This window comes from Staurois parvus, unplaced genomic scaffold (genome assembly GCF_062004578.1).
Source record: "Staurois parvus isolate SC_StPar_1 unplaced genomic scaffold, SC_StPar_1.0 ptg000209l, whole genome shotgun sequence".
NCBI classification, from domain to species: Eukaryota; Metazoa; Chordata; class Amphibia; order Anura; family Ranidae; genus Staurois; species Staurois parvus.
In genome coordinates this window covers 9,196,131-9,209,760 of record NW_028318005.1, presented here as the reverse complement: position 1 = coordinate 9,209,760, position 13,630 = coordinate 9,196,131, and the positions used below count along the sequence as shown (strand labels likewise).

At 42.1% G+C, this 13,630-nt stretch overlaps 1 protein-coding gene across 1 annotated transcript in view; it reads left to right on the top strand.

Annotated features, from left to right (window-relative positions):
- The first annotated feature begins 3,317 nt into the window (after window positions 1–3,317).
- The window catches only part of DNAH12 (dynein axonemal heavy chain 12), a 149,813-nt gene continuing 139,500 nt past the window's right edge, over window positions 3,318–13,630 (top strand). Inside the window, exons 1-6 of the mRNA XM_089678745.1 lie at window positions 3,318–3,477; window positions 6,264–6,354; window positions 7,355–7,381; window positions 8,878–9,067; window positions 12,511–12,586; window positions 12,858–13,016. Coding sequence (XP_089534871.1) covers window positions 3,320–3,477; window positions 6,264–6,354; window positions 7,355–7,381; window positions 8,878–9,067; window positions 12,511–12,586; window positions 12,858–13,016 — 701 coding nt within the window. The 5' untranslated portion in view covers window positions 3,318–3,319. The remainder of the gene's footprint in view (window positions 3,478–6,263; window positions 6,355–7,354; window positions 7,382–8,877; window positions 9,068–12,510; window positions 12,587–12,857; window positions 13,017–13,630) is intronic.

Below are 13,630 nucleotides of genomic sequence, written 5' to 3'. Positions count from 1 at the left end.
TGAAGTGTGATATTGGGGCTGATCTGAGGTCTGAAGTGCATACATTGGTACTGACTCTAAGTCAGAAATGCATGCAAGGTCCCTGATTCAAGATCTGAAGCTCATGCAGTGGTGTTGAGCTGAGACCTAAGGTGCACGCATGGGCACTGACTCGAAGTTTGGAGTGCATGCATTGAGACTGAATATGTTTTGTGTGTGCACCACTTATTCCATTGTTCAATAGTTATACTGCTAATAGCTAATTGTAAAAATGAAGGAGTTTAACTTGTCATGAGCAGTATAACTCAAAGACAGAGAACAAACTAAGACTACAGTGATCTATTGTTCAGTAGCAAGACAGTTGTTAAACATTGATTTCTTTCCAGCTTTATAAATGGCGTCCCCAGCACAGGCATAATCTATTTTAGCATAATTTCCCTGATTATAACAACGGGATACTAATGGGGATACCTTGCACCACATCCCTAAAGGGATTAACAAACAACAATAAAAAAATGGAAATTTTTAGGTACAACAAAAACTTCAGGAATGAAACACTTAATATTAAAATGACATTTTTTTTTAGATCCAGTATGTTAACACCTTTAAAGATAACACCAAACTGTTAATCACAGCCTCCCTCCAAATTCAATTTAGTAGTTACATATATCTATAACATTAGCAACATATAAAGAACTGTAGGGGAATTCTTTTCACAATGTAGATCTCTGGGAGGATGTGAGCTCACAACGCGTTTCGCAGATCATGCTTCATCATCAAAAGAGTAGGGCCCTATAACCCCTCGTGTGCTGTTTGTTGTTGCTGTACTGTTTCATGTATTGTCCCCCCCTCTATTGTACAGCGCTGAGGAAACCCTTTGGCGCTGTATAAACTCGATGTGAAAATAATAATAATCAGGGAGACTAAAACCTTGGTGGAGTGGAAAAATGCAAAATAGCTAACAAATACAAGGAACACAAGTTTTTGTAGTTCAGATGGAGCCAATGGCATGACCAGAACAAAGGTAACAAGTGCGGGAGGGGCAGACCTAGTATAGAGCACCCATACAGAAGCAGGTAAAAAAATTGGGAGAAACTGAGGCTCACTGCAGAAATTACACAAATCCCAAATGATACATCTAAATGAAACATACTGTATGTCATCAAGGTGTCATAGAAAGCGTCATGGACAGCAATATGACATAAATCAAAATATAAAAATTGCAAAACAAATCAAAAGACCACAAAACACAAGGATACGCATAGAGAGATGCTCATTTTGAAATATGGCAAGAACAAACACCTACTCACATAGGGGATGAAGGGGAGGAAGAGTGTGCATGGACTACCCAGGGTGCTTCTCTTAACTCTAGATGGCTCTAATAATAACAAGACAGAAAATAGAGAAATCCCAAAGAATCCATTTCCATAAGTCAGAGTCACATCCAGTATAAACAGCCAGGAACATATGGGCACCAAAAGGGTAACAAACACTCCACCTACATTTCTGTGATTGGTCTGGAGCAGGTTGAGGGAGGGGGGATGTGCATCTGCTCCTGGGTGTGTCCAGGGTTATCAATGAGGTAACATGCGATATTAGGTGGTCTTCTCGGTTTATGCACACTTCGTTCCGGGAGGTAAGGATGCAGATCATTTTCCACCTTGCCCTTGCTAGTGATGGTGACCTACAGTGCACACCTGGGCCTGCACTCTTGACCCAAAGCAAAGTAGACTCAGGTGTTATTAAACCATACCCCTTTATTCCACTGTTATGGGATTTGACTGTGTATTTTTCCCACCCCTAATAAAACTGGGCATGGTTAATGGGGTGTAAGCAGATCTCATTTTAAAAATCTGGTAACCCTATTGTAATGCTGTTGAGTGTCGCTTGCATAAGAATGCAGACTTGTGTTTGTATGCAATGTACACCAAAGCACCTATATGGTGTAAACATGGCACAAAGAGAGCAATTGTCTTCTCTGTGTCCTTGCATTGAGCCTGTGTTGATCTAATTGATCACACCTGGTGTGCACATGCCCTAAAACAGAACTTACATGAAAATTAAAGGTTGGACTTTTTAGGTAGCCCCCACCCCAGATTAAAAAATGCTACGTTACAAAGGAACCACATTGGAAGAAAAACTGAAAAATTCTTGTCCTACAGAAAACCTGCAATGAGACAAATATATAGGCTACCAAGCAGATCTCATTCTAGAAGGCTTGCTGCCTGGCATTCTGTGCGTCACTGACCCGAAGTAAGTAATTCAGAAACCCAAAAGCTACAGTATGTGTATGTTCTAGGTCAGTGACCCAGAAAGCACCAGAACCAGAGGCCCTGCATAACAGCCAGGTAGGCAGCACTTTCAGCAGGAGTGGAGCCTACATATACTGTAGTTTGTCTCTCAGTATTGCTTCCTTTAAAGGCTCTTTATTTTAAAACAATATGCTACCTTACTGTAAAGCTGGCCTTACATAGACTGAATTTCATCAAGTTCAGGGGCGGACTGATCAATTGGAAACTCGGGCACTGCCCGAGGGCCCGGGGTCAGTAGGGGGCCCCATGAGATGCCCCTGGCACCTTTTTCATAGGCTTTTTTGAGTTTGGGCAAGGACACAGGGGCCTCATGATCCCCTATTGCCCGGGGGCTCCATGAGTTGTCAGTCCGCCCCTGATCAGGTTCATCAGGAACCAGCCGAAATTTGAGTCATGGGTGGCCAAGTCTGAAAGTGGAAGTAGCTAGTTGGAAAATTGTCAGCCAAACAGCAGCTGAATCCAGTCAGATGCAGGCAATGTTCAGATATTTAGACAGCTGTGGTGCCAACTGTCAGAATACAAAAGCCAGATAACTTCCTCAGTTCATACTGTTTAGTAGCAGTGAGCTTGGATTCAGGCTGGGGTTTGTTCATACCCTGAAACTGTCATTGCTGGGTCAATGAGCTGCGGGCAGGAGATTCCCCTCCTCCACAAAGAGGCAGGAATGCTGGTGACATCTTTGACCTAATATGGGAACATGCCCATGTTATGTCAAGGTCATTGGCCAAATATGGTCACGTGGCCAAATTAGGTCAATCTTGTCACAAGCATCCCTGCCCCTTTGTGTACATCAGCTGAGAGGTGGGGAATCTCCTGCCCACAGCACATTGATCCGTCAATGACAGCTTCAGGGTTTGTTTACTGTTTAGCATGGATGGATGAATCAACAGATTTCTCTTGTTCAGTGTGCCGATATTTGGACCCTAATCCTTCTTTAACCATTTCTTGATGACTCCATGTATTCCATGGCAGTGCAGCAATAATATTCGCTGATATGTTACATTGTGATTGTTTTATTAGGTGTCTAGATGGCTTCCAACAGAACTTCACAACTCCCCCCTGGGGAGCATCTAAAAGTGCACTTACCTCCACTCATCCTACCGACTACATCGACTAGTGCTACCAACAAGAAACTGATGAGACACAAAAGAAGCCGAGAGCAACAAAAGACCCTCAATGAAATCATGTGAGTTCTGTACTGAGCTCTGGGACTGGGATTCCGAATTTTGCAATTCTGGCTTTTTTCACAAATGCTAATCTGCGCAGTGAATTTAAGGCTGAACTCCCACAGAAAAACATTAATTTAAATATATTTTGTAATAACCAGTTTCTGACCATGCACTTTAGCTTTACTGCTACAGTGTGGGGCCACTGTGCTGAATCACCTATACATTATATATGTGATTTTGTAACTTCAGGTAAGCTGTGCTGTCACTGGCTCCAGCACATGCCGATCACTGTGTCCCAGCCAATGATTTACGGCTGCGACCCACTGATCAGCGGAGCAAGACAGGAGAGAGCTCTGTGTTGTTTACCACTGACAGTGATGTGCTGGTTTTTGTCTCCCTGCAAGGCAGGGAATAAAAACCGTCACATCGCTTAGTAAAAGCATTACACAGTAAACACTTTACACTTGTTAGGCAAACAATTCACCCTTTAATTCCTAGATGTTAACCCCTTCCCAGCCAGTGTCATTAGTACAGTGTCAGTGTATTGTATATTATTAGTACTGATCACTGTATTAGTTTCACTGCTGTTGTCAGTGTCAGTTAGTTCCCACAAAGTGTCAGTTAGTGTCAGACTGCCTTTCATACTATCAAAGTCCCACTATAAGTTGCTGATCGCAGTCATTACTAGATTAAAAATAAATAAATAAAAATCCCAGTATACACTATATTGCCAAAAGTATTGGGACGCCTGCCTTTACACGCACATACATTTTAAAGGCATTCCAGTCTTAGCCTGTATGGTTCAATATTGAGTTGGCCCACCCTTTGTAGCTATAACAGCTTCATCTCTCTGGGAAGGCTGTCCACAAGGTTTAGGAGGGTGTCAATGGGAATGTTTGACCATTCTTCCAGAAGCGCATTTGTAGGTCAGGCACTGATGTCGGACGAGAAGGCCTGGCTCTTAGTCTCCTCTCTAATTCATCCCCAAAGTGTTCTATCAGGTTGAGGTCAGGACTCTGTGCAGGCTAGTCAAGTTCCTGCACCCCAAACTCACTCATCCATGTCTTTATGGGCCTTGCTTTGTGCACTGGTGTGCAGTCATGTTGGAACAGGAAGGGGCCATCCCCAAACTGTTCCCACAAATTTGGGAGCGTGAAAATGTCCAAAATGTCTTGGTATGCCTTAAGAGTTCCCTTCACTGGAACTAAGGGACCAAGCCCAACCCCTGAAAAACAACCCCACACCATAGTCCCCCCTCCACCAAAATTTGCACTTGGCACAATGCAGTCCATCGGATTACCAGACAGAGAAGCATGATTTGCACTCCAGAGAACATGTCTCCACTGCTCTAGAGTCCAGTGGTGGCGTTCTTTACACCACTGCATCTGTCGCTTTGAAATTGCACTTGGTGATGTAAGGCTTGGATGCAGCTGCTCGGCCATGGAAACCTATTCCATGAAGCTCTCTATGCACTATTGTTGTACTAATCTGAAGGCCACACAAAGTTTGGAGGTCTTTAGCTATTGACTGCAGACAGTTGGCATCTTCTGCACACTATGCGCTTCAGCATGCACTGACCCCACTCTGTCCGTTTACGTGACCTACCACTTCCTGGCTGAGTTGCTCTTTCTCCAAGTTGCTTCCACTTTGTTATAATACCACTAACTGCTGACTGTGGAATATTTTGTAGTAAGATAATTTCACGGATTGGACTTATTGCACAGGTGGCAACTTATCACGGTACCATGCTTGAATTCTCTGAGCTCCTGAAAGCGACCCATTCTTTTACAAATGTTTGTAGAAGCAGTCTGCTTGCCTAGATGCTTTATTTTATACACCAGTGGCCATGAAGGTGATTGGAACACCTGAATCCAATGATTTGGAGGGGTGTCCCAATACTTTTATCAATATAGTGTATATCCCATAATTTGTAGACTCTATAGCTTTCGCACAAACCAGTTATTATGCACTTATTGGGATTTGTTTTACCAAAAACATGTAGCAGAATACATTTTGGCCTAAATTTATGAAGAAATGTTGATTTTTTAAAAATGTTTTTATTGGATATGTTTTATAGCATATCATATCTATTGAATTTGGCCCCAGGACAACAGTGCTGCCAATCAGTCACTATAGATCCAACAGCTATGACTGGTCACATTTTCAGAGGTTTGCTGCTGTAGAGGTATATTTGCAGATTTGCCTTGATGTCAGCCTGGTTATACAAAGTTTCTCCTGTGATAATATATGTGTGCGAAGGAAGCTTTGCCCCTAGCACAACTAACTGCTGAGTATGAGCTTATGTGTATGACATTGAAGAAACTGCAACATTGTAGATCTGCTGGGGAATGCTTTTCTCAGGTAATAGTGATGAAGTGGTGGAGTCCACACTCATGATGAGCAGTTCAGTGTGCTGGTGACAATGCATGTTTTACTGGATCAAACTACAACATCACCATTTGCTGTTTGTCACTTCGGCACCTGCCAACCTTAGACCAATGTTACATTAGTGGTTTGAGGATAGATGAAGTTCTGTAGAGTAACAGTCAGGGATGGCAACATTGCATGAAATTAAATGCAGAAAAGGTTTTGTTAGCCCAAACAGGACAATAGGAGCTCATTAAATTTCTGGCATATCCAGTTATTTTTCTGTACTAGCAGGGTGAAAGGGATAAAACATGGGGAAATGTTCATTTATTGGACAGATGTACTGTATATGTTTATGTGTATGTAAATAGGCCTTTGATGTACTGATTTAATTTCATGGTCTTTAGTTACAAGACATGTATCCTCTGTTTTGCAGAATGAAGGAGGCTTTAAAGGCTTATGAAGAAACTGCCTCTGAGAACAAAAGGAGGGTGCCCACACCTCCAGAACCACAGCTCCCATCAACTGTAAGTGCAATCCTTTTCAGAAACTCTGTCCAACCAATAAGCTGCCCTCAAAAAGCTGCCTGGAAGAGAAAATGATTAATTCTAACTTATCTTTGCATCCAGTATTCAGATCTTTATTCTCACAGAACTATAGCCTCCTGCAGAATGTTTGTGTCCAACTATTTGCCTGTTTCCCCCTACGTGTTCTGTGGTTCCATCCACTGGCTCCTACATCATTACAGGACTCAGTAGTGATGTAGGGGCCAGCGGGTGGAACCACAGAGCACTTCAGTACAGGCGGTCATCCATTACTCCTGTAGGTGTTGGGTGTGAAGATTCTGACAAGAGTCTGTAGCTTTGTAATACAGGGAAGATCTGAGTAACAGATTGTAGGATGGAAGTGTGTTAATTATCTTCTTCTGGCTGCTCTTTGGGCCCATTTGAGCAACAGAGTTGCTGTAAATGGTAGCAGTAGTGATTTAAGGGGTAAGAGTACATTCTATGAAACTACCCTAACCCCACCTCCCTAGCCCTCCTGACCTTTTCCATTCTCCTCTCCACCCCACCCCACCCCAGCTGCTTAAATCTTGAAGGCTGCTTTCACACTGATCCATTTTTCTTCTTCTTTTGCGTTAAAAAAAGAGGAAGAAAAACATGTGACCGTGTATGCCTATGGAACTTTTCACACTGATCCATTGCGGGTCCGCTGCGTTTTTTACCATCCTGCTTGCTGCATTTTTGGTGCAGGTAAAAAAAATCACACCAAATATGCACCTCCCCAATGAAATCCATGGAAAAAGCAGCATAAATGCACTGTGTTGCACTATAGGTGCGGTTTTTGAGTCACATGATCTGTAAAATATTCACCACAGATGGGGTTAAAAACGATTTTGCTACAGATCAGTGTGAAAATAGCCTAAGAAGGAAGACCTTCTTTAAATAGTGGCTTTGTTCCCGTTCTCTGGTCAGGGGTGTCAAATAAATAAAGCTGGTGTAATGGTTTCCTTATTCTGTTTTACAGATGAACAGTGAGCAGAGGAAACTCAGGGTAAGAACACGTTTTTTTTCAATAATTTTATATCACGGTTAATCTTGCACATTTTACACCGTCATTTGATGATAAAGGAATAAAACAAATTGCAGCTGCATGAGGAACCTGATTCACCTTCTCTGAACCAGCTCTGGATGCCAGTCCTCGCACAAATGCAATACAGAAACTTACATTTAGAAAAGGTCTTGACTCATTTTGCACCTTAGTGCTAGTTCATAAGGCTTACGAGTGAGCACTTTAGAGGAAAATGCATCAAGGTTTTGTAGCACACTGTTGGCTTATTGCTATTGTTTTGTTCACATGGGTGTGCCTGTGTATCCCTGTGCAGGTAAATACAGCCCTCACATTGGCGTCTACTGTAGTACACCCGTGTGAGCGCGACCGAAACGCTTGCTGGTTTCTGGAGGTTGCTGTAAAAGATCGATTTTTGTATTTGGAACACACTGTTGCTTTAGCTATTGGCAGATGCTGTTAGAATAAATTATCCACTGGCATCTTATATCCTTTAGGTTGCTTGTCAGCAAGACCTACCCAGCTGTGCCCCTGCAAGGTGTCTCTCTCCTTCATCTGAATTCTTTCAAATGTATAAAAGCTCAAAGTGGTTATAAAGCCTTAAGGTTTTTTACTCTAATGCATTCTCTGCATTAAGGTTAAAAAAAAACTTCTGTGTCCAGGATCTCCGACCAGCCCCCCTTATACTTACCTAAGTCCGATCTCGTTCCAGCACAGTGTTCGAGAACAGGGGCTCTCTCTGTGCTCTCTCTCCTCACATTGCAGATTGATAGAAGCAGGAGACATTGGTTCCTGCTGCTGTCAATCAAATCCTATGATGCAGGGCTGAGCCCCACTGTCTATGTCTGTGGACCCAGGTAGCGGAGCTCAGGAATGAGCCTGCATGAGTGCCCCCATAGGAAGCAGATTCCTATGGGGCACACGCTGAAGAGGAGGAGCCAGGAGTGCTGGGGGGGGGGGGGATTGAGGCTTCTCTGTGCAAAACCATTGCACAAAGCAAGTGAGTATAACATGTTATTATTTTTAAAGAAAAAAATGTTAAGCTTTGGAATCACTTTAAAAATATAACCATGAGAGTAAGTTACCTTTGTGATAGCCATATTAGGCAAATGGTATGGAGATTTCAGTTTTGTAATACCCTAGACTTGTAAAAAGCTAGAAGGGATTAAACCTGGTGGCACCCATCCAAGACTGACCCTTTAAAATAATACCTAAACAACTGGTAGATCCTGTAGGTCAAAATATTGGAGTAATTTTGGAGATGCATCTCCGTCAACATTCTTTTAAATCCTATCTAAATCCAAAAAACAAATATTTAATATATTGCAATGAGGTGGCTGCACTGGATTTTTTTTAATGCTTTTTTCCTTTCTTTTCACCTGGTAATCCTATCAATAACAGACTTCATATCTTAGGTTGGCTAGGTAAAACCTCTTTGTTTATACAGGTAGATCTCTGATTGAAAATTTGCTCTCTTACAGATGAATTACCTGTACATGAAGAAGTGTGTGGAGTCCAGCCCAGTGGTGCCCATCCAGAAAGACTGGCTAAGCTCCATGCTGTCCCTGGTGCCCCAGTCGCTGCAAAAGGGCAAGGACAGGGAGGCTCTTGTTCAGGATCTTTTAGAGGAAGTTTCACAAGACTTTGAAAAAAGCATGAAGAGACACCTGGGTGAGTATTGCATATGGTCTGAGTGAATTGATTTCATATGGGCAATTTGGTAAACCTTAATGTGTTCCTTTAATTATACTCCCGCTAGGCTTTTCTATGTAAACTGAAAAGAGTAAAAACTATAAATGCAGCCATTGAAAAGGTGGTGGGTGATTCAAATCCTCCAGATTATGTGTTGATGAGGTTTGTATTGTGATTGAACAATAGACAACTATATGGTTCCAGTTCCCAGCTAAGTCAAAAGCTGTTTATTGCTTCTATCGGTTATCCAAGGGTACAACTATAGCCATAGCAGATCACGTCACTGCACTGGGGACCAGAAGTTTCACCTTTTAAGCTGCATTACTGAAATAAATTAACTTTTGCACGATATTCTCATTTTTCGAGTTTCACCTGTATATTACATGCATTGCTGTGTTGTGGTGCCATTTATTTTGAATAGCACCATATCATATTAGGGCAGAACACTAGCATTGCAGCATACCATAGTGCAGTGCATTGCATTACTGAATTTATGGCCCATCTGATTTTCAGGACTTCTGTTGCATTGGCTGCCTATTCATATTAATGGGTTGCCTTAAAATGAATGTGAGATAACACAAAAACCCATAATACATATCCCATGCTTCATTCTTCTCCACTAGAAATGTCTTTGTGTAGGTAGGCTCAGGGCAAAGACCACACATTCTAATAACTGGATTTTTAAAACATACCGAACATCATGTTTACTGAAGTTAAAGAAGCCTCAAAATGTACATTTGTAGATGTCAATTAAAATGTAATAAGAGCGTAACATACATGTTAGGGAACTGATCTATAATTTTAAATCTTTTTTGGGTGGGATGTAAAGAAGAAATCCAGACACAAATGTTATTTTCCTATGCAGTGGTGCTGTGCCCGCACTGCATGGGTTAAATGCTCATTTTTGTCTAGGGGTTCATATAGCTGACATACAGTATACTTACCTAATCAGCTGCTCCTCCAAGCGCAAGACTGGTCCCTGCCACTCCTACCCCCCTCCCCCGGTACGCTACCAGTCTTGTGAATGGGCTGTTCCTGACGTCATCACGCCCATAGACCAGCTCTGGACATGAGGACAGCAGGAACAGTCCATCGCAGGACGTGGGGGGTGGTTTTCTGGAAGGATCAGAGGACAGAGTAAGTATAGCTTTTCCCTGAGCTCTGGACAAAATAAGCAGTTAACCTATTCAGTGTGGGCAAAGCCACACTGCACGTGAAAATAAAAAATTTGACTGGAGTTTTGCTTTAATTTTACTTTTTAACTCTCCTTTGAGCAAATGTGGTTGCTTACCTTAAAGGAAAGCTGTACTGTGGAATTATGTGGGCTGCTATTTTTTTCCTTTAAAAATAAAGTTACCTGGGTAAAAAGACTTCAGAATCGGGACCTGGAACAGGTATCAAGAATTCTGGCTTCCTCAGACTTCGCTAACTGCATTCTTTTTCTGGGTCAATGAGTAATAAGACCAGACTAAGCTAGGCAAATAAAATTTCTTTGAAGGAGGCCAGCAAATGCAACCTTAAAATTTATTTTATGACAGGTTTACTCTAATAGAGAGAAAGGACATAAAAGTGCATTTACACCCTCACCATCTTAAATAGGACCTTGCAGTATGGTACAATGTAAAGTCTGCTTATAATGTCCAAGCCCCTGTAAAATCACCTGCTGAAAGTGTCTCTAAAGGATACAAGTAATAAAAAAGTTAGATTTTATACTTACCATACCTCCATCTTCCACTTCACTTGATGTGACATCACTTTCCTTTTAGAGAGATTCCTGGGAACTGCAAAGCAGTATAAATATGAGACAACACATAAGTCCATTGCAACGGTGTTCTATCCCAAGATTGCACTGCTCTGTATTCCTCAGAATCTCGCCATTAGGAGTGTTACATCACCCATGCTTAGTCAGGGGTAAGGTAAATATATTATCTAAATTTTTTCTTTACAGGTATATTTAGGAAAGGCTATCAGCAGGCAAAATTTGTAGGGGAAAGAGCCCTTAACATTATTAGCAGACATTGCATTTTATTGCCAGGTTTCTTTAAGTTCAGTGTTATAGAAGCCTATTGGCGAGCCAGAGGAAAATTAATATGACATGCTAGCAGCTAAACATTAAGTGGTTAGGGGTGTGTGGCCTGGAACGCGATGGAGTAGGGCACAAGTAAAGAGAGCTCCGTTTTCCTAATATCCTTCAGTTGGTCTCCTGCTGAATAGCCTACTTTCTGCTCACCTAACCTTGGCCCTGGAAGATTTTTGCAACCTACCCGACATATCCAGCTCTAAACTGGAAAAAATCCAGCTTCAAGAGTGGGATGCTCAAAGGGAAGATGGCAGCGCTTCTACCTCTTATACAGAGACTCTGACGACAGAGACTACTAATGTCCTAGAAGCGATCTCTACATGTCAAGCAAAACTTACCTCAAAGATAGAAGAGGTCAAGATCGACATTTCCTTAATCTGCCAGGATTTCCATAAACTAAGAAACAGGGTCACTGAAGCCGAGACCCGAATCGGCAGAGCAGAGGACATGTTGCACCAGTTACAACATTCAACAAATCGGCTGCAATGGTGCAAACTTTGGAAGGATATGAGGGATCCAATCTGGCCTCCTTCCTTGAAAATCTCCTGATCGCCACCTACAACAGGGCCACATTCTCTGCCACATTTGTGGTAGAAAGTGCCCACCATATGCCTGCTCGCCCACCACCGCAAGGAGCACCTTCATAGCCCAACTGCTCAGTTATCGGGATCGAGATGCAGTTCTGCATCTGGCTAGAGAAAAAGGCAACATCCCATTCCAGAATGTCAAGGTGGCCGCATTTCCTGATTTCTCAGCAGACGTCCAGCTGCTAAGATCTTGCTTTGATGCGATTAAACAGCTCCTTCATGTTCACCACTTCAAGTATGCCATGTTATATCCTGCCAGGCTCTGAGTGGAAACATAAGGCCATGTTCACTTTTTTGAAGATCCTGAAATGGCGTCCATCTGGCTCGATCAATGGCCTGCGGTGGATGCTACTCCGACTTGACCCCCTAGTGCTTGATGCCTGAGTACTTTCCAACATTAAGTGGTTAGATTGGCACAAAGCTTTTTTAGTATTATTTTTCAGAGGAAAATACCTGTGTTTTGCTATATTAACTACCCCATGAGTAGAATTTTACCCACAAATGGCAGAGATAGACATTTGTTTTAATATGGAAGTGTTACCCATCAACAGTGAATGCAGCCATTTGTGGCCCATTGTGGTGTGCATATATTAACGCACATCTTGCTGCAGATTAATGCACACAGGAACACAAATACATAGGTGTGAAGGAAGCTATATATTTTACAGTTTCTTGGTTAAGACTTTCTTCTGATCACAATCATGATGATTTTTATCACAATATGCAGTATTGTTTTATTCTGTTTTCCTGTTTAGTGAAAAGTGTTTTGGTGAAACCAGAAGTTAAAGGTCTGGAATCAGAAGATTCTGATTTGTTGCCTGAAGATCCCATGTGAGTAGTTCTCATCTTTAGAAAATAAGTCCATGATGTGGAGGCAGATCTTTGTCTTGTTGCATTAATGCCTTACTTATGGACATCAGTGTTCTGTCTGTAGTCTTTCTCTGTCCCTTACCTGACCCAATCCAATGTTGTATAACAATACGAAACACCTCCTCCTCACTGTGCACTTTTAGCAGGACTGGTTTTGTAAAGGTAGCCAAGTGGTGTTATAAAATATGCTTTATCCGGTGGGATATACAGGTAAAATGTATTGTCATTTCAGGGGTCTGGATTACTCTAAGCCATGGCATCAGAGTTTTGTACAAGCCAAAAATGAGATCCAGAGGAGCTTGCACCTGCTTCATCCAGCTTTGAGGACTATGCTAGACCTGGGCTACTCCACTTTTTCAAATTTGCTGATTGTTGATCTGTCTGGTTACAGGTAAACTGTCTGGGCTTTGTTTTGTGTAGGTAATACACTAATGAAACCTAGGCCTCATTCATATTAGTGTACTACAGTGTACACCTGTGAAGGCCATGTTGTCCCACATGGGGGTTCTGTGCAGACAGTCCCATTCATGTCATTTGGGATGTAGCAGCTGCACAGACACTGCTTCGATTTTGACAGAAATTCTGTGTTCAAGACCATGCATGTAGAACACCAGTGTGAACAAGGCCTTATAGTCAGCACACGTGGAATACTATGACCTGAACTGCTAAACATTACATTAAATGACATAAAGTCCAGGGCTTAGATACACAGCAGTATTTTGAAATAATTTGCTTATTTTTTTCTTTAACAGGAACATGTACTGTATTTTCAGTGAACATGATTTTTGTTAATATTGCACTGTTTAGCTGAAAGTACGGTAATTTTAATGCAACTTTGTTTACAGGGTTTTGGGGATGGAATTGTGATTGGCGGCACTGGCTGGGTGGGGACCTCAGTAATGCTGCACCTGTCAGCTCAGGCTCAGCATTACTGAACTGCACTGAGAATAGAATGTTTGGTGCTGCTGGCCCAGGATGCAAACTATCTGCCTCCAGGGCTGATGC